Below are 26,461 nucleotides of genomic sequence, written 5' to 3'. Positions count from 1 at the left end.
GAGTTGCTTGGAGCCCTGACAATGTATTGCAAGCGATGAGAGACTTTGGTCATGTCTCTGACCTCCTGCCACTCAATGCACCCGACAGGAAGTGTCCGCCTGCACTGGTATAATGTGTGGCCAGTTCTGTTGTCATGAGGTCATGCCTGGTCACGGTGCTGGTGCTCTGTGCTATCTGATTTGTTCCTCAATGCAGTCAAACACCTCAAGTGTCTGAGACAGCTGGGCAATAAACACTTGTGAACTAAGCACTGAGTACATGCTACCTTCCCACTGAAATGCCCCCCAGAGATAGTGAAGACAGAGGGAGGAAAGGAAACACAGTGAAGGACTGAGACCCTGTGGAGTTTCTTCCCCTGTGGCCCTCTCCTCGTTGCTCATCACAATCCTCCCGCCTGTGTATTTGCCACCCAATACCCTCAGCTTTACCAAGAATTTGTAGAGGAAGCTGACATATTCCAAACTGACAGCCTCCAGATATGAGTTTGCAAGAGTAATACAAATCAAGGCAGGGACTGGCAAAATATTTTTCTGGCTGGAATTCATAAAACATCTCGGTTGCATTTTTGGGATTTATTACACTGAGTGTAACAAGATTTACTAGACGTTATGTAGGTAATTTAGCACCCCAAACATTGTGTAACACAAAGGCCTATTTCCCAAGGAAAATTCTATGCTGCTTTTGTCCAGAATATTTTGTGGTTAGCTATTTTAAGCTGCAGAATATACCTTTTAATAAAACAAGAATGTACTTGGGGCTTTTAGAAAGTCTGCTCTCATTTAGATGAAATCACTTTGAAATGCAGTAGAGTTTATACCATCACTCCCTCCCCCATTTAGGCAAGGAGGAAAGCCTGGCTCTCCTATTGGCTATCTGTATATTCAAAGACACTGAAGAGGTGCCATGGTTCCCAGAGGCCCACAAACCTTAGCACCACTTCCATCTACATCTGCACTCTTGTGTCACAAGGGTCAGAGAAAGGAAAAGTGTCATCCTCAAAGCTTTGTTCCAGAGCTTCTTCTAAAGTTTACTGGGTGGTGGAAATCAAGATGTGGACCTGTGACATTTTACCCTTCTCAATTTATTCACCCTTAGGGCTGTATGCTCCCGACAATTAGCTGTGTTATCTCTTTTCTGTAGCAAGAGGACTTTTTCACTGAATATTCTATTTTCTTCTTGCATTTCCCTCAGGCTTATGGTAAAATTTCAAACTCCTTTTTCCCAGTTCAACCCTTGATACATAAAGAGAACTGTTTCATGTTTGGAAAAAATATATTTCTTTCCTCAAGAAGTGAAGTTTTCTACTGGAGGGTCTTTCTATGCACTCAGAAATATTTAAATTGATACTCCTTTGTTTTTGATTGTATAAATTTGCCATTCTATTTGTATCAATACCAAAGAAAAGCAAGACAAAAATTGGTAAAAGTCTAGGTGGTCACAAAACAAGCAATATCCTTGTAAATATTTGGAGAGGAGTACTGCAAAATAGAGACAGCATGATAAATTATCAAGGAGTACCATTAAATAAATAAATGAAGAGATAAAATCTGAGATAGCAAATAAGAATTAAGGGCATCTTGCAGAAGTCATAAAAGGAAATAGAAAACTATTACTTTAAAGTGCCAGAGTAGAATGTGTTATTGCAATTTTAAAAGTCAGAAAGTATGTAAATTTTGGTAGCAATTTTTGTAATGCCAGCTTCCCATAAAATTTTTTATTAGCTTCTCAAGTTGCACAAACTATCATATAATAAAAACATAATAAATTAAAGACACATATACACTTCTATTTACTGTCTATTGTATACTGCATATTTATGCAATGTACTTTTGTTTAGCTTATGTTAAAGGTTCCCATTACTTCTGGGTATTAAAATTGTATATGGAGACCACGACTGTAGTTACGCAGATGAAGAATGAAACAAAGCTTAGGCAATAAAGTTTTTCTATTGTAGTGTAGTACTCTAAGTATTATTCAGTTATTTTTTTAAAAAAAGTAAACTAACCAGATGATTCTTCATGACCCACATAACCTAATTTATGAGTAGAGTGTTGATTTTAGCAAGCATATAGAACTATTTTTATCATTCACAGAGATACATTAATACAAATGTATTACTATTAGTATGACATCTTCACTTTTACAACATGAGACAGCTTACACACATGAAGGCAGCTATGTTTTGTGAATTTAAGCCTTGACTAAGGAATTCAGATACCCAAACTCTTTTGGAATGCTTGCACTTTTGAAATTATTTTTAAAGCAACATAAGTCTTTAAGAGTTTCATATAGCTTGATTTTGATACACAAATATTTATTGCTTACCCAGATGTCAGTGTATAACTGATACTTTACCAAGATGCAGTGAATTGGAAGCAAAATATCAAAGCATTTTAAATAGTGTTAGTGTTTTTCTTAACAGGAGAAAAGATAGACAAGTTTATTACATGTGTGGGAGTCATTTGGGGGAGGGAGAAGCAATACCCTTTGTTCCTTTCTGAGAGTTCATGCATGATTGAAAGCTGCCAGGTCAAACAACACATTTTTCATTCATGCAACCAATCAGTATGAAATTATTAATTATTTTTAAATAGTTACAGTTATTTGAATGTTAATGTGTCAATAATTCAGATTCAGCTTTCAATATTTTCTGATACTGGTACATTTCAAAAGAATAAAACAAGGAAACTGAACCACTTTGCATAAATGTGATTTAATCAGCAATGCCAATAAGACAATAACTTACTCATCTTTTACCTTAACAGTTATACATTGAGAAAAGATAAATCTGATTTGCATGTGAGCAAGAATTTCAGTGACTAATAAAGTTATAAACAGCAACTAGTCAATACCAAGACAGAAATGAATGAGAAATGAGTAACAATGTTATAACTTTGAAGAATTTAAAGAAAGATAATTCTAATAATTGTATCAAAAGCATTTAAATAAGAATTTGTTAAGTAACAGATTCACTGTTAAATTTCATTTTTGGAAGATAATTCTCATAACAGATGATTATCATTGGAAAACATTTAAAGTAAGTCAATAGAGCCAGCGACATGAAGAAATAATGAATGGAGAAAGAAATTTAAGTGTTTTTTGTTTCAAACTGAAGAGGTGTATGGGATCAATAAAGACGAGATAAATTTGAGAAGTTGGGTCTCTAAGTCTTCATCAGACATCCCAGTTTTCACTAAAATGTTATTACTGGTGAAGGCAACAGGAGTGAAAACCTGAAATTGTACTAATGTTCCCTTAGCTGTGAACATGGGGACCAATAATGAATAGAGAAGACGATAATCAGCCATTCAGAGCCTGCAATGCTCAGAACACGAGGACATACAAAGGTTTTGTGTTGGATACAAACTTGCATTTTATTTACTTCCCATTAATCAAAGTATCAATTTCAGCTTTGCTTCTTAAACTATTGTTGGTGCTTTAAATTAAAAAGGGAGGTTATGGGAGTTTTTTTGTTAATGATACTATGCACTGGCAGGAAGTGAAGTTGAAAGGAGAAATATATTTAAATGTGGTTACCATTTGTATGTGTAATCTACTGAAAACACTGAAATTTCACTTGTAATTGCAATCTTTCCTTTAAAGGAAAATGTGCTTTTTGAAAGAGAGTTCTCATCTGAGAAATCAAATATCTGATTTTTAGCCATGTTTTGGTTTACTGAATGTTCCTAGTATTTCAGTGCTGTACTAGTAATCCAAGGAAGAGAATATTTTCCCATCTTGGAAACATTATCAGGAAATCATTTTTTTCCTTCAAAATTTAATACAAAATGTTCCATGAAAGTATCCTTTGTAATCTGAGAAATTTCCTAGCAGCTATTATTTATTTATTTATTTTTCTTGACACTCACATGCATTGTCCAATCTAGTTAGAACACAGTCAATTCTTTTGACCCACACTACAGGTAGGTCTCAAACTCATTCCTCACACTGTGGTTGTCTTGTTTGTCTGATCAGCTGAAGGTCCTCTCTAACACACCCTACACGCTCTCAGGAGGAGTATGTTACATGCAAAGCTTTTGGACGTTTATATATGAACAAGACTCTGACTTATAGACAGCTCCTCAGCTTCACTTTAATTTTCTTTTTATTTTCATTGACAGCAAAATTTTCTGGAGAGTACAATCAAGATAGTGTATTCATAGAAATAATATTAATAGAAGCTTGGACATAAATGATAATAGTCATAATAAGGATCTTTCTTACCAAGGCATTCCACACAGAGAGCTAACAGCACAATAAATAAAGAATTTCTCATATGTCACAGAATTGCTGTAGCAAAAAAGGTGATTTTATAAACGTTCATATACTAAAAATACAAGCAAAAATATGACATCATGCACTGGAGACAAAACCTAAATTAATCATAGCAAAAAAAAAATAACATTGCAAAAGATAAAAATGTTCAAGTTTTGTGAGAGGAAAGGGGGGAAATTCAACTAGAATAGAATCAGAACAAATCAGTTTCCATTTGCTACCCCAGCAGAGAGACAGGAGTGTGACTGTCTTTGTCCAGTAATCCCTCCTGCTGTTGAGATATACACTGCTACCTATGTAAGGGACAAATGCCATTTTCTCAGGTCCCCTCTCTTATTACAAACCCGGAATGAAATTCATCGTTTGCTTAATTGTAAGTAGACAATCAGTGTAGGAGAAGTGTTCTGAAGAACAAGCCAGTGTGCTGCCACGGAAAAGTAGGGACCTGGGAGTCAGGAAACCGGGACTTTGCTCCTGTGTTCACCATAGTCTGGGAAGAACTCATTTGAGAGGCATTTCACAAATATGCTTCCAGATGGTTCCCAGGCCTGAAACAAAATTTCACTGCATTGGTCGACGGTACTGCAAGAACTGAACTATCAGAGCTAGCATAGGGCAGTAGCAGTGAGAAAAAAATAACAACAAAAGCTTTGAACAATTTTAATAACATTTCGTTTTTTAAAAAGCATTGAAAAAGAAGCAGGACCACTTAATGGAACTCAGACTCATATAATGCTTTCGTGGGGTTGTTCCTACCACACAGCCTCCTAATTCTTCCCCAACATCACTAATCTAAGCAGTGCCATTACGCTTGGTGGGTGAACAGATGATCTGAGCAGTGGCTAGTTTCTACATGATTAGGAAAGACATGTTTGTCATGGGAGTAAAAAAATAAAATTTGTTTGTTAAATTACACATAAATATAAGGTACAAATGTATTTTTAAAATACAGATTAAAATAATCACACTTGCATTGTGTACATACGAAAATACGGTATTTCATATTCAATATACACAGACACATTTATGATAAATGCAACGATTTGGCCACGCCAGTTCTTCCCGGGGTGTTCCTGTCTCCCCATTTCCAGAGAGAGGGAAACCAAGCCACCCAGCTGCAGTCTCCTAGCTCTGGCGCACGTCCTGCAGCAGTTTGTTAATCTCCGCCACCAGCTCGCTGGCGTCCATGAGTTCGTGCTTCCCGTCGTTGAGGTGGTTGAGCACATTGTCAAAGTCATCTTCCTCGTAGTTCTCCGGGATCTCCTCCATGGCCGGCAGCCATTTAGAAGAGGGCTGCACACTGGAGTGCGCGCCCAGCGCGGGCGCCGAGTTGCTGGTGGGGTTTTGGAAATGCGTGCTGGCCGCCCAGGCCGCCACGCCCTGCGGGTAGCCGCCGGTCTTGGCGGGCAGCGGTCCCTTGCGGCGCTCCAGGGAGTTGGCCCGCTCGGCGTCGCCGCACTCGGCGTAGGTGTCCAGGGAAGGCGGCAGCAGGCGCTGGAACACGCTGTTCATTTCCGAGAGCAGCGAGGACGTGCCGGTGTCCCCGGTGTCCTCGTCGGCCGGGGCGTCCTTGCCGAATGTGGAGAAGCTCTTCTTCTTCTCCCCGCACTCTGCAGGCGGCGCGTCGTCGTCGAGGCTAGGGTGTGCCGGCTGCTGCGGGGGCTGTGCGGGGAACTCCTCGCCCGGGATGAACATGTTGCTCCGGTAGTCAGAGGACGGCGAGGGCAGCGGCGGCATCCAGCACTGGTCCGAGTGCCCCAGGACTCTGCACTCCTCCGTGCACAACCTCATGGCTGCAAGGAAACCGGCAAGCATTCGTTAGTGCACGGGGCGTGATCCGGCAGGCCAGGGAGATGCCAGCTCATTCAAAGAGAAAGCTTCCAACGACTACCCTCACAGCTAGCCCATTGTTACCCTACATTAGACGGTCTGTAATTATGGTTTTAATTTGAATACTAACTTTAGGATCCTCCCTAAACCACAGATGCTAGTGTATTTTTTTTTCCTTGCTTATAAAATAAAGGAGAGTATTTGTGTACTTCTCAGAAATATCCAGCTACTAAAGTAATGAGAAAAATAGATGGCAAAAGACCCAGGATGTGGCTGATGAAACAAATACTTAAATTCTCTCTCTCTCTCTCTCTCTCTCTCTCTCTCTAATTTTAAGGTATACAAATTTCATGTATTCCTTATATACAGATTTAGGAACACAGTGGTACTTCCCACTAAACCCTAGACTTGCAAGGTGAAGTTCTCAACTTTGGCATGCCACCAGACAGTCCTTGAGTTAAAACTCAAACTTTCTTTTGAGTTCTAACTGACCCACTTTAGTTTTAATGGAGGCACTGAAAATAGAATAAGCTATCAGGTAATCATACTCATTCATCTCTCTTAAAGCATTTATAAATTATTTACTTGCTACTTAAAACAGCAGGGAAGAGTATCCTCAACCACTGGCATCTGTTAAGTCCTCATTTAATGATTAAAAATAGGTTAATATTCAAATATATGGAAAAGTCATCAAAATATGTAAAGAAAATCTGTTCCTTAGTTATTCCAGATACACTCATGCCCTACTGGAATGTAGGTAGTCACATTCATAGAAAATGGTAGATGATATAAGAAAGGTGGAAAGAAAAAGAGGGAAAAAATCGCTACTTGTGGCAAACAAGATAACTAAACTACATGACAATCAGGAAATGTAGATTTGTAAAATACACCCAAATCATCCGTTTTTCTTGATGAGAACTAGATCTCTTCGATATAATTTCATCTTAGAGCAAACAACAAAATGTAAAAAACACAAAGTAATTCTCTTAGATCTGAAAGAAAATCAGATCGATTTCAGCCAAACTTAAAATTTGGAATGGATTTTTTGTGAATCTGGCTATTCAAGATTCCTCTTCCTCTCAAGTTATTGCTCAAGTCATGACTAAAAGAATACCAAATCCCTTGTCAGGGAAGTTGCCTGTTGTGCTTATTGCAGTATCCCCATCACCTGTCAAAGTGTCCTTTTATGGGACTGGCAATCCTTCTGGGTGCCGGTTCGAGTCCTGGCTGCTCCACTTCCAATCCAGCTCTCTGCTGTAGCCTGGCAAGGCAGTAGAAGATGGCCTGAGTCCTTGGGCCCCTGCGCCTACGTGGGAGACCCGGAAGAAGCTTCTGGTTCCTGGCTTTGGATCAGCACAGCTCTGGCTGTTATGGCTATCTGGGGAGTGAACCAGCAGATGGAAGATTTCTTTCTCTCTCCCTCTCTCTCTCTCTCTCTCTCTCTCTCTCCCTCTCCCTCTTTCTCTGCCTCTCTATAACTGCCTTTCAAACAAATAAATCTTTAAAAAAAAAATTGTTGCCCAGAGTGGATATTTACTACATGCTTTCTGAGAAAATAATGTTGACTTTTAAAAGCAGACAAGTAGTGGTCTCTGTTTAAACGTGTAGAAATCACTGCTCTTTCAAGATGACTGTCTTCTCTAACTTCACCAAGAAATTCAATTCTGGGACCTCAATTTCTATTGTAAAAAGGGATAATTTGAGGAAAAAAGTGAGAGCAATGGATTTGAGAGAGGGAAAGAGCCAAATCAATAGGAAGTTTAGAAACAAACTAATAAAGTCGGGGAAAATGCAGAGAAAATCCTGACAACCAATTCCGCGTGAAAAGAGAGGATGGACATTGCTATGAAAAATGATTGAGGAGCCGGCACTGTGGTGCAGTGGGTTAACGCCCTGGCCTGAAGCTACAGCATCCCATATGGGAGCTGGTTCTAGTCCCAGATGCTCCTCTTCCAATCCAGCTCTCTGCTATGGCCTGGAATAGCAGTGGAGGATGGCCCAAGTGCTTGGTCCCCTGCACCCATGTGGCAGACCCGGAAGAGGCTCCTGGCTCCTGGCTTTGGATCGGCGCAGCTCCAGCCATTTCGGCCAATTGGGGAGTAAGCCAGTGGATGGAAGACCTCTCCCTCTCTCTCTGCCTCTCCTCTATCTCTGTAACTCTGACTTTCAAATAAATAAATAAATAAATAAATCTTAAAAAAAAATCTCAAAAGAAATAACGTACCATATTTAAAAAAAAGAAATATGATTTAACTCAAGACTTCATGAATTATTACTACTTGAAAATATTTACAAACTGTTGTTTTTGATCATTGGATGTGCACAAAACCAAAGGGAGTTGAAAATAAATGGAATACCTTAACAACAATGAGGTTTTCTCATCAGTGAAATAACTACCACAGTGCTTAAGGTTTTTTTTTTTTTTTTTTTTTAAATTCCCTGGGTCTCTGCAAATGGAAAGGAGAGCTATGTTGTCTTACTCACATCCTGTCATAAGGAAGGAGAACAGACCTGCTGACACCTCTTCATTTGTTTTCTGGCCTTTAACTCTGTGGTTTTAGGCTTGGGAAAGACTTAGCTGTATGCTTGATTGTTTGATTGCTTTTGTTTGGCTTTAATGTTTAATAAGGGATGTGGAGAAAAAAAATCACACAGGCTTCTAAGATTCTTGAATTTTATCAAGTTTTCTGGAAATATGAAAATAATGAGCATAACTAATGGTATAATACAACAAAATCTAACAGCTCATACTCAAAAATCATTTTGGTCACAGGGATCTTTTTTTTGAACAGTGAATGCTATTTAAAATTGCATTACAAAAAAAAAGTGGGGCTTTAACTATAAAATAATGAAGTAGAGCCCCGCATTGTGGTGCAGTGGCTTAAGTCACTGGCATTTAATATGAGTACCAGTTAAAGTCTGGGCACTCCACTTTTTATTCATGATAATAGACCTGGGGAAGCAGCAGAAGATGGTCCAAGTACTTGGCCTCTGCAACCCATGTGGAAGACCTGGATGAAGTTCTAGGCTCCTGGCTTCAGCCTAGCCCAGCCCCAGTAGCCATTTGGGGAGTGAATCAGTGGATGGAAGATAGCACGCTAGCTCTCTCTCTCTGCTCTGTCTCTCTATCTCTCCCTCCTTTCCTCCTTCCCCCATCTTTTAAACTTTTGAAATAAAATAAATCATTAAAAATAATGAATTAAGTTAAAAATGAAAATACACAGTGGTTGTTTGCAGTAAAAATCTCTGTGTCCCATATAGGAGTGCTTGGGATGGATTCCCAGCTAGGGTTCCTGACTCCAACTTCCTGCTAATATGGATCCTGGAAGGCAGTGGTGATGGCTCAAGTAATTGGGTTCTGGTATATGGGAGACCTAGATGGGGTAACTAGCTTTCAACTCCATTCTCAGTCCACCACAACCATTCTGAATATTTGGGGTATTAACCAGTGGGTGGGAACTCGTGTGTGTGTGTGTGTGTGTGTGTGCATCTGCTTTTCCAATAAGTAACAGTAGTGAAACAGAGGTCATTTTTTGCAATTTCATTAATATTCTCAACCTTTTCCTTGGAGACTCAACTGTTTAATACATCCTCATGGTATACGTAATAAGTTCCGCAAATGGTCCATATCACATCCCAGGGATCAGGACTTGCTGGAAAGTGGTACCAGTAGCTAATCTTTCTGTCACTCCTTAAAAGCTCTTTAAGGTGGTTAAGTCTGCTGCGGGGTAGGGAGGCAGGATGACAGCACGGTGGAAGTCATTAACTCTTCTTTCCCACTACAGGACTGTGAATTTTGTCATTAGGCTCTACCTTTTAGGTGGGGTAGAAAGCAGAACAACCTACACCTGCCTCTATGAAGGCATTAAGCATTAAGTTATCCACCAGTTATCTATATTAAGATCTTGATGTATGTGAAATGCTGTGACAAGCACCCTTCCGTCAAAACCTTGAAGATCTAGTTCTGAGTCTAGTGTAGCAAATGAAGTCATAAACATTCAGTTAAAATGCTAAAGTAGATGAGGCTGAGGGCATAGGAAGGAAAGACAAAAGAATGGAAGTGGAGCTGAAGTAAAGAAAGAGCAGCTTTACACAAACCTGGAGAGAGTACCAGGATCTGGAGACACAAAAGGGAAGCCAAGACAGTTGTTCAGGTGGGGAGTGAAGCATGCGCTCAGGATGGGGGTGTGCTGTGAAGGAAGGCCTCTGCTTTTGCAAAAGACACAAACGTGGTAAAATTGATACTTAATTAGCTAAGAGTGGATTTCAGTAGTCTTTGAATATTAAGATAAAGAATTCAGTTCTGTATTGCTGGACAACAAGACTCAAGAACTGATTTTGAGCCAAAAGAATGTAAATGAGTCTATTCTGAAAGGGTTGTTCAAGTTGTATGAAAGAAAGCTTTGACATAAGGAAGAGCAGTAGAGAGTGGATATTAACTTGACTGTTGGTGCAGTAAACCAACCATGGGAGCAAGGCCAGAACAGAGCTTGGACATCACCCATTAGAATGGAGAGAATGCAAAATTTTAAAAAGAATGTTGAAACAAGTAGTCACAGATAGCAGATTGACAAAAAGCAAAATGGGCTTCACCAAAAAGAGAAAGCATTACAAGAACCAAAATCAAAAGCCTTTATAAATCATAGTAGTGCAGCTCTTACATTGGGATAATGGAGATTTTTGCAGGCACATGCTTAGTGTTACAGTTCAAAGCTGAATGAATAAGGAAGAAAGTATGTTAACTAACATAAGCCAACAAACAAAAATGCATGCTGATTTTACTGATCAGAATGTAATATTTTGTGTGGGAATTCATAGAGCAAATGACCTGTAGTGGCCCTTTGGCAGCAATGCAAAATAGCATAATCTATATTTGTCCAGTCTAAGGGAAAAAAATAGATGGAATAAGGACACTTATGTCCTAAAAATACACTTGTGTCAAAAAACTTTGCTGACCCCTGTTAAAGGCATTCAGATGTGAACTTAGAGTTTTCTCTACTTTGGATATTTCCTAGGAATATAAGTTTACAAAGCACAAGTTTTAAAGCCTAATGTGCCTGTAGAAGTTGCCAGGAATATGAGTAAAGCATCATCAATATGCTGTTCATAATGGATGATTAACCCTCTATAGTTCCTCAATGTGCACACTGAAATCTTTGTTGGCCAAACATGAATCTACCACTTGGACCACTGATAACTGCCTGATGCTCCATGCCTCAAAGACAGCTCTGATCACACCCACATGTAGGCAGGCAGCTAATGGGGCAGAATTGTGTCTACCACCTAGAATCTGCTGTAAGATAATGTTATGTGCCAGCAAAATAGCTCTTCCACCATATACCCGAATTAAGTGGACTGTTCAAACATGAAATTAATTTATATATGAGGATCTATATACTAAAGCAGTTATTTATAATAACATAAAGATGAGCCTTTAATTTTGAAAAAAAAAAGTGATGTGGATGGAGCCTAAAGTCACCCCATAAACAGGATTTAAAGCATTTATCTATGTCTACTTTATACAGTATCTTTATCCTTAATATTTGTTGTTGTTATTATTAATTCAAGTGCTAGATAACTCTCCTGCCATGAACATACATGGAAGAGATACTTTTGAAAATATGGGAAAAAGTAAAAGAGGAATCTTGATCATTTAAAAACAAAGCAGATTTATGGTTACTTATTAGAATCATACAATTTCATACTTTAAAGGGACTTGGGGTATTATTTAATCTCACAAAAGACAATGTTTTCTAAATAGAAACACTCTCCATTTAACTACGCAGATAAATTTAAATTTCAGTGAACAAATTTTACAAAAATCTCAAAATGCACAATATGCCTATTATGTTATTTTATTGTTTTATAAAATAATATAATTTGGGAAATTGCATTTTTCAGTATTTGGGATTGATATTCAAAATTATGGCTCTGTCAGCACCATGGAATCATAGAAATGCAGCCAGATCTTACATGACAGTAGGAATAATAAAACTGGCTGTCTTTGAACAGAATGTCTAAGACATATATGATTCACTGGCTTGCCAGAGATTCTCCTCAAGCTGAATGTGGGGATTTTTGGAATTTAAAAAAGACAATGACACTACAGCTGCCTGTGCAAAGTACAAAGTGCAAAGTGCAAGGTACACAAGTGGTCCTCACTGCCACTGGAAGTCCTTACTGTGCATTCATCCACTCAACGATATAGTGTCCAGTGTTGTGACGGCCAAATCAAATGAACAACACTAGAGTAGTTTCATGGAGGTTAGTAAGTGTTAGAATATAAAAATAAATGAGCCACTCAAACCAAAAAATCAAAACAAATCACCTATTATTTCATAAAAATTGACAGACTTGTGTTTAAGAGTATGGGGTTGGATCAAATTTCACCTCTACCACATACAAACTGCCTGAGTTGGCTTTCATTTGCTAAACTTTATAAACTTTAATTTTATTATCTGAAAAAATTGAATATTTATTGTATTACCACTGCTACTAATTCCTGTGCCAAAGGGTTAGGAGAGGCAATGCAGGTACAGAGTTCCCTAAGGACCTAGAGCACGAGGCACAGCAGTGAACTCTGGGACACAGTGAGTACCTCCCACAGCTAGTACGACCAATACTGCTGTTGCTGGGCCTCTGCTCCCACCATAACTGAAGAGATCAAGGGTTCCTACTTCCTGATTCCTCTTGAATTTTGGTGCTTTCCTAGGCTCCCTCATATTTACTTACACTCTCTTACTTGTATTTAGAAAACAGATAGCAGCAGAATCAAGATGGGTGCTGCTCTGCCTTTCTTTCATTTATCAGTGACAGTCACTTGATCAACTCTTGTGCAATTTAGAAACACAGACAGCCCTAAATATTCCTATGTGGTGGAAACGCTTGATTTAATATTGCTGTCCTTAGGAACAGGGTTGCTACAATGATGGAGCCAATATTTACTTGGTTGCTTTAGAGAGTTTCTACTGCACCATTAGAGGGAAGAGACACTAAGGAAAATGTGGTTTAAGACTTAATAGAATCATCTACATATAGCAGGGGGTACTTATGAATTCCCCTCATTTCAATATAGGACAGTCACAAAATGAAAGGTAGCAAAAACAAAACAAAACAAAAACCCATTCTGTGCTTACCACCTACAAAGATGCATTCTTTCCCTTATTTTTAGTGCTTAAAGTATACCATTCTTACTGTATTTTAATCTCCGACTTTGTGAGTTGGTTCCCAGCACAGGAAACCCAGCCTCCAAATTATAGTCCAGTTCACCACAATGCACCAAAACAGACTGAATAAAAACACCACCCAGTAATTTTTACGTAGTTGCTCAAGAGGGTTCTATGGCAGCATAGGTTGGGGTAGAGAGAGGGGGAAGTGGTTGAGTTTTCCATTCTCCTCTCCCATACCTTCCTTCTTGACCTATTAAATGCTCAGGTTTACTCTTTCTCTACCAACTGCTTACTGTGAATTTGAAGGAAATCATTTCAGTTTCTGCTTATTGCTAATATTGTGCAGATTACAAATACTTTAGTGCAAAGCTCAAACAGAAAACAATACAAGCCTAAAGGAGTTCATTTTACTGGTGAAGCAGTAGATCTGCAGATACAGATTTATCTAACTCTGCCTCTTACCTGCAGGAATTCTTCCATCTGTAAGGAACAGGTCACTGAAGCCTTCGCCCAGCAGTCTGTCTATTGGAGAATCTCGCCCCAAATCATAGTCACTGTCTCCCGCTTCACTGTCACCACGGCCACTGTCCTTCAAGCTAAATTTGTCCATGTCTTGAAGGGCATACCTGCAAAGATAAGTCAAAGAAAACATAGATTTTAGTCCTCTGCATTTACGTGGCTTGAGACTCAATGGGTAACATAACAATAATTCATACCTATAGCTCCTGGAATATTTGTTTCCTCGAAAACTTGGCCTTGGCTGATACTGCCCCTGGTGAAGCATTGAGAGAAGCTGGGAAACCTGCTGGAACCAAGCAGAAGGAGCTGATTTCCTGGAAACAAACCTCCAAATACTCACAGGCTTAGAGCAAGGAAAAAGAGTAACTTTTTTCATACTAAGTCACTGAGCAGGTCTTCATTTTAGAGACTGCATCTGCTGGGCTGTGGCAGGCTGAGCAGGCAAGCACCAGATACAACGGAAATGCATCCCAGTGAAATGAGGATGATCTAAAAATACAACTTCTACTTTTTGAAAGCAAATTCCCTTTTAAATAACGGATTGGTTTCTTTAAGGATTTAGATAAAGTTATCAGTCATAAAAGCTCATGAATATGCTGTAAATTATAACACATCTAGTTAAAATAGTGTTAGGAAATTTTTATATTTGTACAAATGCAACAGGCACGGAGATGGGATTCTGAGGCCTCAGTTTTTGATTTTTTTTCAGTAGGGAGCATAAGCAAAAGAATGAAGGAAGTTGCTTTGCTTTTTGGCTCCCCAGTATCTTAATCCAGGAAGTCAAGGGACTCTAAGGAGATAGTCCCTTGTAACCTTCACATTCTTTTGATAGTAAACATTTTACACGTAAGTAAATTATAAAACAGTATACTAAAGTGTGTATACTTGCTACACACACACAACAAAACTTGTATCCCAATAACTTGTATTTTGTCCATATTGCTAATTATTAGGGGTGAGCATAAGAACTAATACACATACAACTTCTGAGCATTAACAGCTGACAATGTGAGTGAACTGATACAGGTCATGATCTTACCTCAACAGCAGGAGTGGCATGGGTGAGTTCTAGTGAGAAATTCTCTGGCACGTGGTTCGATGAGATTGTCACCAAACTGTTGAGCGACTGGTGACTCTTGTGACTCTGCCGGCTGCCCATCTGCCCTCTTTCTAAGGTAGGAGATGAAGATGGAGATGATCTGTGATGTGACCTGATGGGCAGAGTGCCATTGATGGTAGGCACCAGGGTGATGTCCCCTTTGTGAATCTGCCTGGATGGTCTTTTTGGGTGGTGCTGGTAAGTTGATTCAGCCACTCTGCAGTTGTAGGATCTCGTGTCTTTCTTTTCTCTGTTGCACCTTGTTGCAAATAGTACCATAATAACCAACAACACTGCACAAATGGCTCCTAAGGAAATAATGATAATCATGGAGACATCCAAAGATGCCTGGCTTACTGAGGTCATTGCTGTACTTGTAACTGACTCTGCATATTCAAAGATCATGCACTTCAGAAGGACTTTGGTATGCAGCTGAGGATTGCCTTTGTCCTGGATGATAACAGAGAGCTCCCATTCTGTGTAGGGAACAGAATCCATGCTCACATTGGTGTAGATGTCACATGATCGTGGATCAATTACAAATATATTCTCCTCATTACCTGATACTATAGAGCAGCTGAGCTCAGCATTCACACCAGAGTCTCTGTCGATCGCCCTTATTCTTGTGACATGAAAGCCACTTTCAGCTCCTTTAGGGATGGAGATTTCTGCAGTATTATTGCGCAGTGCAGGTCCTATAACCACAGGAACGTTGTCATTTTCATCAATGATGGTGAGCACAACAGTGGTATTGCTTACAAGTTGCTTTGGACTTCCTCCATCTCTTGCTTCAACCACGAAAGTGATCTGACTCACTTCCTCATGGTCAAAGATCCTGAGGGCATAGATGGCTCCATTTGATGGGTCAATGGTTACATAGGTAGTTATGGAATTTCCCAAGATAAAACTCTCCAGAATGGTGTATGTCACTTGCCCATTTTCTCCAAGATCAGGATCTGTGGCTGTAACAGTGGTGATGTATGCCCCTGGCGAGTTATTCTCCGAGATCACAAACTCATACCGACTTCTCTGGAAGTGGGGTGGATTGTCATTTATATCATTGATTTGAACAGTAAAATGTTTGACTGTAGAAAGACTAGGTGTCCCTTTGTCCTCAGCAATTACAGTCAAACTATATTCAGATCTCTTTTCTCTATCCAGCGTGGCATTGGTCAAGATTAAATAATTGTTTTCATAAGTCTTTTGAAGTTTAAAGTGACCATGACCATGAAGTTTACAAACAATTTCTCCATTCAATCCAGAATCCTTGTCTTGAACCCTGACCAAAGCAACAAATGTGTCAATTGGATCCCCTTCAAAAATATAAGATATTTCTTCTTTTCCAGGAGGCATGAGGTTTATGTTAATTTCAGGTTTATTGTCATTCACATCCACAACATTAATTATAATTTTGCAATGAGCTGGAATTGAATTCGGACCCAAATCTTGAGCCTGGACGTCAATCTCATAGGATTTGGTGATTTCATAATCCACTTGCTTGAAAAGAGTCAAATGTCCTCTTTCTGAATCAATTTTGAAAGTCTCTATAATTTTGGGAGACACATGACTGCTAAAGGAATACACGATTTTCCCATTAGCGCCCTCATCTGGGTCAGTGGCATTCAGCTCCAGGAGCAAAGTGCCCACCGGAGAGTCTTCTAAGAGTTCTATCAGGTAAGACTGCTGCTCAAAAGCAGGACTGTTGTCATTGGAATCTGAGATGGTGATTTTTAGTATGGATGAGCCAGACCTCTGAGGCACTCCCATGTCCGAGGCCGTGAGCCTTAGCTCATAGCTTGACTTCAGCTCCCGATCCAACTCCCTGACCACTATGAGTTCTGCATACTTGGCTCCATCAGTCCTGGTCCGAACCTCGATATTAAAAAAGTCATTGGCAGAGAGGGAGTACGTATGGAGGGCATTTTCCCCAACATCTGGATCAAATGCACTGTCTAGGGGAATGCGAGTTCCAACGGCCGCACTCTCAGATATCTCAATAGGGATGACAGATCTTGAAAACTGGGGAGAATTGTCATTAATATCCAGCACTTCGACTTCAATATGGAAAAGCTGCAGATGCTCTGTGGGTAGGGTGATCACATCAAACTCTATGGAACAGTTCAAGTTTTTCTGGCATAGTTGTTCGCGGTCAATTGTAGCCCCTATGCTTATCTCCCCGTTATTCTCATTGACCACAAGAAGAGAGTTTCCCCTTTGCATGGCTCGAAAACGAACGGCATAAGGATTAGGTAGCTTGGATAAAACATCAGCCACATCCTCCGATAGTCTTGCAAATACTGATCCAATCGTCTGTTCCTCATAAATACTGTATTTCAAATTCTTGCCAAGGACACGGAGGTTGAAAGATACCAACAAGAGTGCAAACACAAATCTAAAGTGCATTTTAGTATTCATTTGGTGCAATGGTCAGTTTATGAGAGTCCCTTCACAGAGCAAGTTATAACAGCAAAGCAATGCCCCCCAACTTGCTTTGGCACCAGAAAGCTAAGCTATCTTTGGCACTTGAAACTTGAAAGCGTCTCCTAAGAATCCAGCACAGCAATTAACAGCTCGCAAACTTTTGTTTCATACACACCGTGTCACGACTCCCAGCTCTTCTCGGCGCGGCTTCCAAGGCTTGCGCTAGCTAGCTCGGCGGTCGGTGCCCTCTCCGGGCAAGCAGCGCGTCCCGCCGCGCGCCTTCGCCTTGGTGGAGAGGAATCCAGCGATGGCAGCGCGCCGCCGGGGTCTGCGGCGAGGCTCTCCGGGGCGATCCTTTCTCCCTTTCTCGGCTCGGTTGCAGACTAAACACCCGTGATTGCTGACTCCGGGCTGAAATCTGTACAACTTCACTTCAACTCAGACAAAGCTCTGGCCCGGCGTGTGTTGAATCGCTTCCAGCCAATCAGCGCTCTTCCAAATCAAAAGCTGATGGAGTCACCGACGCGAGGGAGGGCGCGAGCGGAGGGTTGGGAGAGGGAACGCGGTGGAAGAGGAAGAGGGGGGACGAGGACGAGAGAGAAGGAGGAGGAGGAAGCTGGGGGAGGGGCGGGGGTCGCCGGAGCGGGAGGAGGCGGAGGGGAGATGGCCGGTGGGGCCGGCGGAGGAGAGGGGCGCCCTTCGCCTCTGGCGCCTCCCTCCCGCCTCCCCGCGCCCGCTCCACCCCTCCATCTCCTGCCTTCACTTTCTCCGAGCGTGCCGCGACAAAGGCGAGACAAATTACAGCAGAAAAACTTTAAATCAACTTCTGGTCGCCTTTATTTAGATGGCACTTGAAACTGTGCTTGTTTTCTTAATTGCCCTTTTTTTTCCTGCCGCAAACATGCAATCATCTTGCTTTTCATAGTCCTTAAATGCTGGTTTCACTTGAGATATCTCTGAATGCATTTTGTTGGTGGAGGAATTTAATAAAATTGGGAAACTTGCTTCCAATTAAGCTGCTCAGACAGCCTCCGTCCCCTCCCCCCCTGTAAATACTTGGGTCTCCCTCCTAGGAGCACAAGCAGATTGTCTTGGGGTTGGTTCTGTTTTAAAGAACAGGACAAGTAAAGAGGTTTCCTTTTTCTGCCTTCTTTCATCTTCATTCTTTGAAGATAAGAAAGGGCTATCCTGCACTTTTGATTTCTCTTAATTAGCAAGATTTACAGGAACACCTCAGCACGTGGAGCTAATTAATATAATTCTACCTCCTCACTCCTTTGTTTGGGTTTGGACAAAATTGTGATATTTCTTTGTCCTCTTCCTTTTCTTCTTCTTCTTAAAAAAATCCTATTTGTCTTGGGTAAAAGACGTTTCATGCTTTAGCATGCCAATTTCTACCAAAAGGTGCTATCTCTGTATGGTGAGTCTGTACAATGAATACTGGGGGGACATGGACCGGTTAGTTTACAAGTCAAATTTTTACAATATATGCATTATTTATGAAAACGTTTTTCAGACATGTATTTTAAAAACCCAAAGCTTGTTTACATTGACAAATAAAACGCCTGAGCTGAAAATTGCATTTTGTGTGCATCAAAATGCTAGGAAATATCATGGGAGGCTTGTGCTCTATCCAGGTCACAGAAACTGATATGGTATTCTTATTTGAAAATATGATTATTTATGATGTTCTTTCTGCTCTGCAATTCCTTTTAAGTTTATCATCGTGGCTCCATTCTTGCTGCGTCTCCCCTGCACCTTTTGCATTATTCTTCAGCTGTCTTCATCCACTTGCATATTTGCTGTTTCACATAATCTCAGTGTCACTTTTTCCCATTTATTTTCTCCCACTCTCTATTTTGCCCCCCAGAAACATATAAAAAAAGTAATTTTCTGATTTTTCCACTTTGCTTACTCTCAGCAGAGCTCAGCTAAAGTCACTAAGAAGGTTCTTTCCAAAAAAGAAAGCAAAGGAGTCTCAGCGTGAACTCTCCTTCTTTTTAGGCATTCAAAGGCATTTTATAAGCCATTGTTTTTTTTTTTTTTCTCCCCCTTCTGAAACCAGTGCTGTGTGGCAAATTGTGCAGAATAGAAATGCCTATAATGAATGTATTTAGTACCGGGTCATGCTGAAGAACATTCTGCCCCCATGAATAATGTTGTTTCACAAGTTTGTAGCCCTTTCAAATTGCTGATCCCCAAACCCTATAGGCAAACCAGGAAAACTACCAAAAGCTTCTGGGACGTTAGAAACCCATAGCCATCTGGACTGGGTGTCTCACAATCCTGGCCAATAATTGTATCAATGCAGGCTTTAGTGAACCCCTTTGCAAACACCAAAAGAGCAAAGGAAGGAAGTAGTGACTCTTCCAAGTTGGGGTGAGGATTCAAAGGTAATCCAATTCCATTAGTTCTAGGACAGTTTTCTTTGTGATTTTCATAAGCCTATCCCTCAAAATACCAAGAACAGTGGATTGGATTCACTTTCTCTAGAAGATACTCTCCCCTAAGTTCAAGAAGTAAAAATCATTGTTAACTACCCCTCCCCCCTTTTAAATTGCTGACAGTGGACTTGGACAGAATCAACTGTTGTGAACAGTTCTTCAGTAGAATTTACGAACATATTTTAAATGGGTCATAAATCAGTATAATCATACAGCATGTGTTTCTGGGGCCAGTGTTGTGGCTTCATGGATTAAGCTGTGGTTTGGGACTTGGGCATTCCAATTGGAACCCGGCTCTAATTCGAGTCCTGGCTGCTTTGCTTCTGATCCAGCTCACTGCTAATGGCCTGGGAAGAGAGTGAAGGAAGGCCCTAATGCTTGGGCCCCTGCCACTCATTAGTGAGACCAGCATGGAATTCTGGGCTCCTGGCATGGTCTGGATTAGCCTCCTGTCATTGCAGCCATTTGGGGAATGAATCAGCTGAATGAAGTTTGCTCTCTCTGGTCCACTCTTCCTTTCAAATAAATAAGTAAATCTTAAAAATAAATAAATAACATGTTTCTGTTAAGTCTTTAAAGAAGTTTAGGTCATTCGCAGAGTTTTTGTTTTTCACTTGCAATATCATACTTTATAAATATTATTTCATTTTTAGTTTACTACTTCTTTATTTTATTTGAAATTGTGCTTTTGATTTATCCTTAATTTACACTACTCTCTTCTTCACACTTTCTTTTACAAAGTATAGAATTTCTGAGGCCAGAGTGCTATTTAGGACATCTGCCATTCTATGAGTCAGCTGTGTATCCCGCTTCCCATGTTGGATGGTTCTCTCTCTTTTTTATTCTATCAGTTAGTATTAGCAGACACTAGTCTTGTTTATGTGATCCCTTTGACTCTTAGACCTATCAGTGTGATCAATTGTGAACGGAAATTGATCACTTGGACTAGTGATATGGCATTGGCACATGCCACCTTGATGGGATTGTATTGGAATTCCCTGGCACATTTCTAACTCTACCATCTGGGGCAAGTCAGCTTGAGCATGTCCCAAAAGGGGACATTCAGATCTTGTTGAAGAGCTCATGAGAGTATTTTAGGCATGGAAAGCCAAGACACTCTGGCAAAACAAAACAAAACAAAACAAAACAAAACAAAACAAAACAAAAAAAAACTAAATGAAAGATCTCTGCGAGTGAGATCCCAGTAGAAAGAACGGGCCATCAAAGGAGGAGGTACCTTTCTCTGAAGGGGGAGGAGAGAACTTCCACTTTGACTATGACCCTGTCGGAATAAGATCGATGTCCACGAACTCAAAAGGCTTCCATAGCCTTGGCAACTCATAACAAGAGCCTAAGGAGATTACTGATGCCATAAACAAGAGTTTCAATTTGTTAAGTCGACAACAGGAGTCACTGGGCACTTACTCCTCATGTAGGATCTCTGTCCTTAATGTGTTGTTCAATGCGAATTAATGCTGTAACTGGTACTCAAAAATTACTTTACACTTTGTGTTTTTGTGTGGGTGCAAACTGTTGAAATCTTTCTTTAATATATACTAAATTGATCTTCTGTATATAAAGATAATTGAAAATGAATCTTGATGTGAATGGAATGGGAGAGGGAGCAGGAATTGGGAGGGTTGCGGGTGGGAGGGAGGTTATGGGGGCGAAAAAGCCATTGTAATCCATAAGCTGTACTTTGGAAATTTATATTTACTAAATAAAAGTTAAAAAAAAAACACAGTATAGAATCTAAAATACATCTTACTTTTGTACTCTTGATAGTTTTAGAAATCCAAAATTTCTTCACTTGGTGTCTCTAATAATACCAAAATAAATAAATAAAATATACATCTCTCAAATACAATCTGTGAATATGTTTATGTTATGTTGGAAGAGGGGGGAAGTAGAAGTGGATTGATAAGCTTTTATTAGTTGTTGTCTAAAAATGAACTAATTGAGCTTTCTTATGGAACTTTACAAAATCATGAGGATGTGGCAAGCCTTCTAAAGGACTTCTGGGGTGGCCAGTAAGAAGAGCTGTTGGAATGTTCTTAGAAGTCCATTTGCTCCTGAGGTTTGCCTTTGCTGACAGAGCAAGTGGCTCCCCCTCTTGATACTGTAGCATTGTGAGTGACCTCAGGCCAGAGGACAAAGTATGCCTGAGCTTCTGGGGGAGAAGCTTGGGAATACCCATCTTGTCCGTATTTTATCCCCACAACTTCTTTTTGCACTTATTCTAATTTGGTTGCAAACTGTTAAACCTAGAAAAACATACAGGTTTGTATTTGTAGTACTTTCTGTCACCTCTAATAATACTTTCATTATGCCATTTATTTGATTACTTTCATTTTAAGGAAAATTAGCTTTATAAGTCTAAATCTTTCATATTCTCTTTCCTATTGAAGAGGAAGAAAAATCTAGGACCCAATCGTAAAGCTCAAACGTCTCCCCTGTATGTGAAGGATAATTTATCCTTTTTTGATCCTAGAATGCAAATTAAAGTCACAAGTTTCTGAACAGCAGATGTGTATTTTGTTCTAAAAATTCTTACACATTAATTTATATTTTATTAGACCACATGAACATAAGAGAAGGCCATGTTTTCCCCACCATGAAAATAATATTGTCAAAGCATTGTGATCTTTCTTTAAAAAAAAAAAGATTCATTTATTTATTTATTTGAAAGGCAGAGTTACAGAAAGGCAAAGGCAGAGGCAGAGAGAGAGAGACAGGTCTTCCATCCGCTGGTTCACTCCCCAGATGGCCACGACGGCTGGAGCTGGGCTAATCCAAAACCAGGAAGCAGGAGCTTCCAAGCCATCCTCCACTGCTTTCCCAGGCCATAGCAGAGAGCTGGACTGCAAGTGGAGCAACTGGGTCTAGAACTGGTGTCAATTTGGGATGCCAGCACCACAGGTGGCAACTCTACTAGCTACACCACAACACAGGCCCTGATCTTTCTTCTTAGAAATTGTTTGTCGCTCCCCCTCTTCATGGAGGAACGACACTAAACCCTGCGCTGTTCTTTTGTCTGCTCGGCCCTTCCCGGGTTTGCTGCTGGTTCTTCCCGGGTTGGCTACCGTCCTTTCCACCTCCGTGGAAGGGCGGTTCCCCCTGCCACTTTCCCCACTTCCGCGGGGGAGCGGCACACCGCCGGCCGGCTCTCTCAGGGGCTGCTCAGGTGTTCCTTCAGATGTTCCCCTTAGATGTTCCTGGTGCATGTTGTCTCTCTCCTCCTTTATAGTCCTCTTCCACCAATCCCAACTCTGCTACCCACACGCCGAGTACGCTGCTCTCCTCCAATCAGGAGCAGGTCCTACAGTTTATTGGTTGAACTGGAGGCAGCTGTGTAGAAGCTGTTTCCTCCTCTCCCAGCGCCACACTGTGGGAGAGCAGATGCATAGAATAAGTCTTAATTCGAGTAACAGTCTAGTCCCAGTTGCTCCCCACAATTGTTAGGAGGGGCAGCACTATGTGATAGTGGGTAAAGCCGCCACCTGTGATGCCAGCATCCCAGTTCATGTCCCAGCTCCACTTCCAATCCAGCTCCTTATTAATGGCCTGGAAATATCAGAGGAAGATGGCCCAAGTGTTTGGGCCCCTGCCACTCACCTGGAAGACCCAGTTGACGCTCCAGGCTCCTGGCTTCAATCTGACCCAACACTGACTATTGCTGCCATTTGAGTAGTGACATGCTTGACATCATATTGCTATTACAAACCTAAATAATTACTAAAAATCTTGGGAAACTAGATCAGGGCAAAAGGTTTATTAGAGGGCAGTAAAGTTAAGCAACCCCAATACTCTATAATATTGAAGAAAAAGCATTTGGCTTTTCATCTGAGCCCAAAATACATATGATAGCAGTTACCACCAGATATGAAAGCCTGAACAAATTGTTTAATTTCTCTGAGCCTATATAACATGTGAATTATACTACTTTACTATAAAAAAAAAACTCTTGCAAGAATTTGAATGATTAGGATTTTCCACAAGGGTGACCCAGAGTAGACATATAACAATGGTTAGTTTCCTTTCCTTAGCCTCTGTGTGCCTACTTTCATCCTAACATTCATTGAACAACCAAAATTGTGGATCATATCCATGGTACTTGCTGCTTTTTAGACTTTTGGTTTAGATGCTTCTATAATTTTATGGTGGAAAAGAGAAGTGCTCTCCATTTTGATTTATGAAGTTCATCTATGAAATATAATCCACAAAACTGGACTACGATGATCCTAAAAACTTGCTGCTTCACTGAAGAAAATTCCACAAGGTCATACCCAAATATACCTCCAGACCATCACAACACATCTGATAACACTATTAAAAGAAGCCTGCCAGGTTTACTTATCTTTTATATTTGGTAAGACACACAGCTAATATTTGCTTGTTCTCAAGCTATGTGGGCTAAATGGTTTTTTTTTTTTTTAATTTCACATCTTACAATAGTAGAAAGACAAAAGTGTATGATTTTATATGACATCTTGGGAATGATAAAGAACGATAAAATTTGTCAAATAATACCTTCATTTAAAGTGTGCTATTAGGTTTTATATTGATCGTATTATACCTATGTCAATCTCTATGTGTTCCACTTACTACTTTGTTCAAGAATATAAAAATGAAAGCTCACTAAGAAGAATGAACTCTTCATTGGAACAAATTTATCAATGTAAGATAATGGGTTGAGAAATTAGAACAGATCTAAACTATTCTTAGGTTTATAGGATACAAATGAACATTAAATGGGCTTTGTGCCTGTATGAGGGCCTCCCACCTGGAGTCCTAACTGTGCAGGTGCCGGGATGCGGCACAAGCCAAGGACAGGGAAGAGTTGGAGTCCATAAAATACAGTGACAGGTGCTGGGTCAATTTTGTCTGTGTGGACAATCAGCATTTGGGATGTCCTGCCAAACGTAGTGTGCCAATTTCTAGCAGGTGAATTAGGAACTGGCGAAAAGCAACTGAATGAGTCCAAATGAGAAGCATGTAGGTGTTACACACTTTATGACTGCAGGCCTTCCACACCATGCAGGTTATGAAATTATAGATTAAAACAAGGAGAGCAATACAGGCTTCTAATGATCCAGTGGTTTGAAAATGGACACATACTAGGAGCTCAGTCAAGATCTGAGAGCAGATAACTAAATTAAACCAGATGAAAGCAAGGTTAATTTTAGGATTAATCTCACGAATTACTACGGAATCCATTAAATTAGCTCTTATTGCACAGTATCCTGAGGCAGAAAACTAAGCCTATGTAAGTGTTCATTTTGTTGCAGTTGGTTTAAGGAAGGTGTGTGAGGGGGTGGATGGGTAAGCCATTTAGTTCATTGAGTCTACCCTTGATTTCAACCATTGCTACTCAAGGTATGGTCCACAGAGCAGCAGCAGGGACATTATCTAGAAGCTTGTTGGAAATGCAGAATTTCAGACAGCCCCTAGACCTACTTAAATGGATTCTGCACTCCAATAAGATCTCCCAGTATTCCTAGGAACATTAAAGTTTGAGACACATTACCATGAGATAATCTATTGTCTAAAATGGTAACAGTTCTAATATGATGATACTTAATTCCTATGTTCTCTGAGATTGTACTCCTCTAGGGACTTTAGAAACAACTGGCATATGGAGAAGATGACCATGAAAAGAACAAGGGTGTCAGCATCCTTAATTCAAGAAAAATATGAATCAAAATTATATAGGAAAAACTTCTCTATTTAGTTAAATTCATAGAATAAGAAGGGAAATTAAGCTTTCCTCTGAACTCTATTTTAAACCAGTTATTATCCTGTTTATTCATGCAGTTTTCATTACTGAAGGAAATATTTTTCAGAAAAAGAGACTTAATTCCTTTTGAAGAGCTATTTCTGAAGGCAAAAATATGTCTAATGCCATTACACATACACACCCACTCACACAAACACACACATGTACATATGAATATGTTTAAGAATCTCAGATTGAATGTTTTGCATATGTCAAGTATGTATAAATCACAAGCTTGCATTATGTTTTCTTCATGCCAACATTCCTTCACCATCCATCATTCCTTCAACATGTGGGAAAGCAAATCTTAAGTATACTGTTCATTTACTCTTAACTACTTCCAGGTCAGGATTAAGAAAACAAGTTGAAGTGTGACACAAAGTTTACTACCAATTTATGACTCTAGTGTTCATGTTAAAATACATTTCACTTATGATACTTCTGTGTGCTCTTAATATATATCTATATTATTAATTATGTTTTATCCCAACTAGTAGCATCTCACTGTTCATAGATTAGTGACTACTCTCAAGACAAAATTTCTAAAATTATGGAAGAGAACTATAAAACTTAGAAATATATGGCATAAAGGTTAAAGCTGCCGGCTGCAGTGCTGGAATTCCATATCAGTCCTGGCTATTCCACTTCCAACCCAACTCTCTGCTAATGGCCTGGGAAAGCAGTAGAAGGCTGCCAAAGTTCTTGCACCCACATGGGAGACCTGGAAGAAGCTCCAGGCTCCTGGCTTCAGATAGGCTCAGCTCTGGCCCCTGTGATCATTTAGGGATAGAAGTGGATGGAAGACTTTCTCTCTCTTGAACTCTCACCAGCCCCTCTGCCTCTCTGTAACTCTACCTTTCAAATAAATAAATAAATCTTAAAAAGAGAAATATGAAAATAAGATAAATAATACCTTAGGATATATTA

At 40.0% G+C, this 26,461-nt stretch overlaps 1 protein-coding gene across 2 annotated transcripts; it reads right to left on the bottom strand.

Moving 5' to 3' along the window:
* Window positions 1-4,088: 4,088 nt before the first annotated feature.
* PCDH18 (protocadherin 18) lies at window positions 4,089-17,803 on the bottom strand. Of its 2 annotated transcripts, none has more exons than XM_008267437.4 (4): window positions 14,834-17,803; window positions 13,992-14,080; window positions 13,738-13,901; window positions 4,089-6,069 (listed from the first exon to the last, which is right to left on the bottom strand). In XM_008267437.4, exons 1-4 carry the CDS (start codon window positions 17,306-17,308, stop codon window positions 5,402-5,404), a joined length of 3,396 nt encoding a protein of 1,131 aa, XP_008265659.1. In that variant the 5' UTR covers window positions 17,309-17,803; the 3' UTR covers window positions 4,089-5,401. The 2 variants fall into 2 exon arrangements, with proteins under 2 accessions (XP_008265659.1, XP_002716989.2); XM_002716943.5 differs by having other exon boundaries at window positions 13,992-14,077; window positions 14,834-17,778.
* Window positions 17,804-26,461: the final 8,658 nt, after the last annotated feature.

The sequence above is a fragment of the Oryctolagus cuniculus genome, chromosome 8, assembly GCF_964237555.1.
Source record: "Oryctolagus cuniculus chromosome 8, mOryCun1.1, whole genome shotgun sequence".
Taxonomy (NCBI): Eukaryota; Metazoa; Chordata; class Mammalia; order Lagomorpha; family Leporidae; genus Oryctolagus; species Oryctolagus cuniculus.
This window is presented reverse-complemented; position numbering and strand designations above follow the sequence as displayed.

Excerpts from the sequence above, each read along its gene's own strand:
- PCDH18 (XM_008267437.4), bottom strand. The coding sequence starts at position 17,308 with ATGAATACTAAAATGCACTTTAGATTTGTGTTTGCACTCTTGTTGGTA. Across the intron at positions 14,081-14,833 it reads ATGCCACTCCTGCTGTTGAG|CAGGTTTCCCAGCTTCTCTC; the intron begins GTAAGATCATGA and ends GCTTGGTTCCAG. Across the intron at positions 13,902-13,991 it reads AAATATTCCAGGAGCTATAG|GTATGCCCTTCAAGACATGG; the intron begins GTATGAATTATT and ends TTATCTTTGCAG.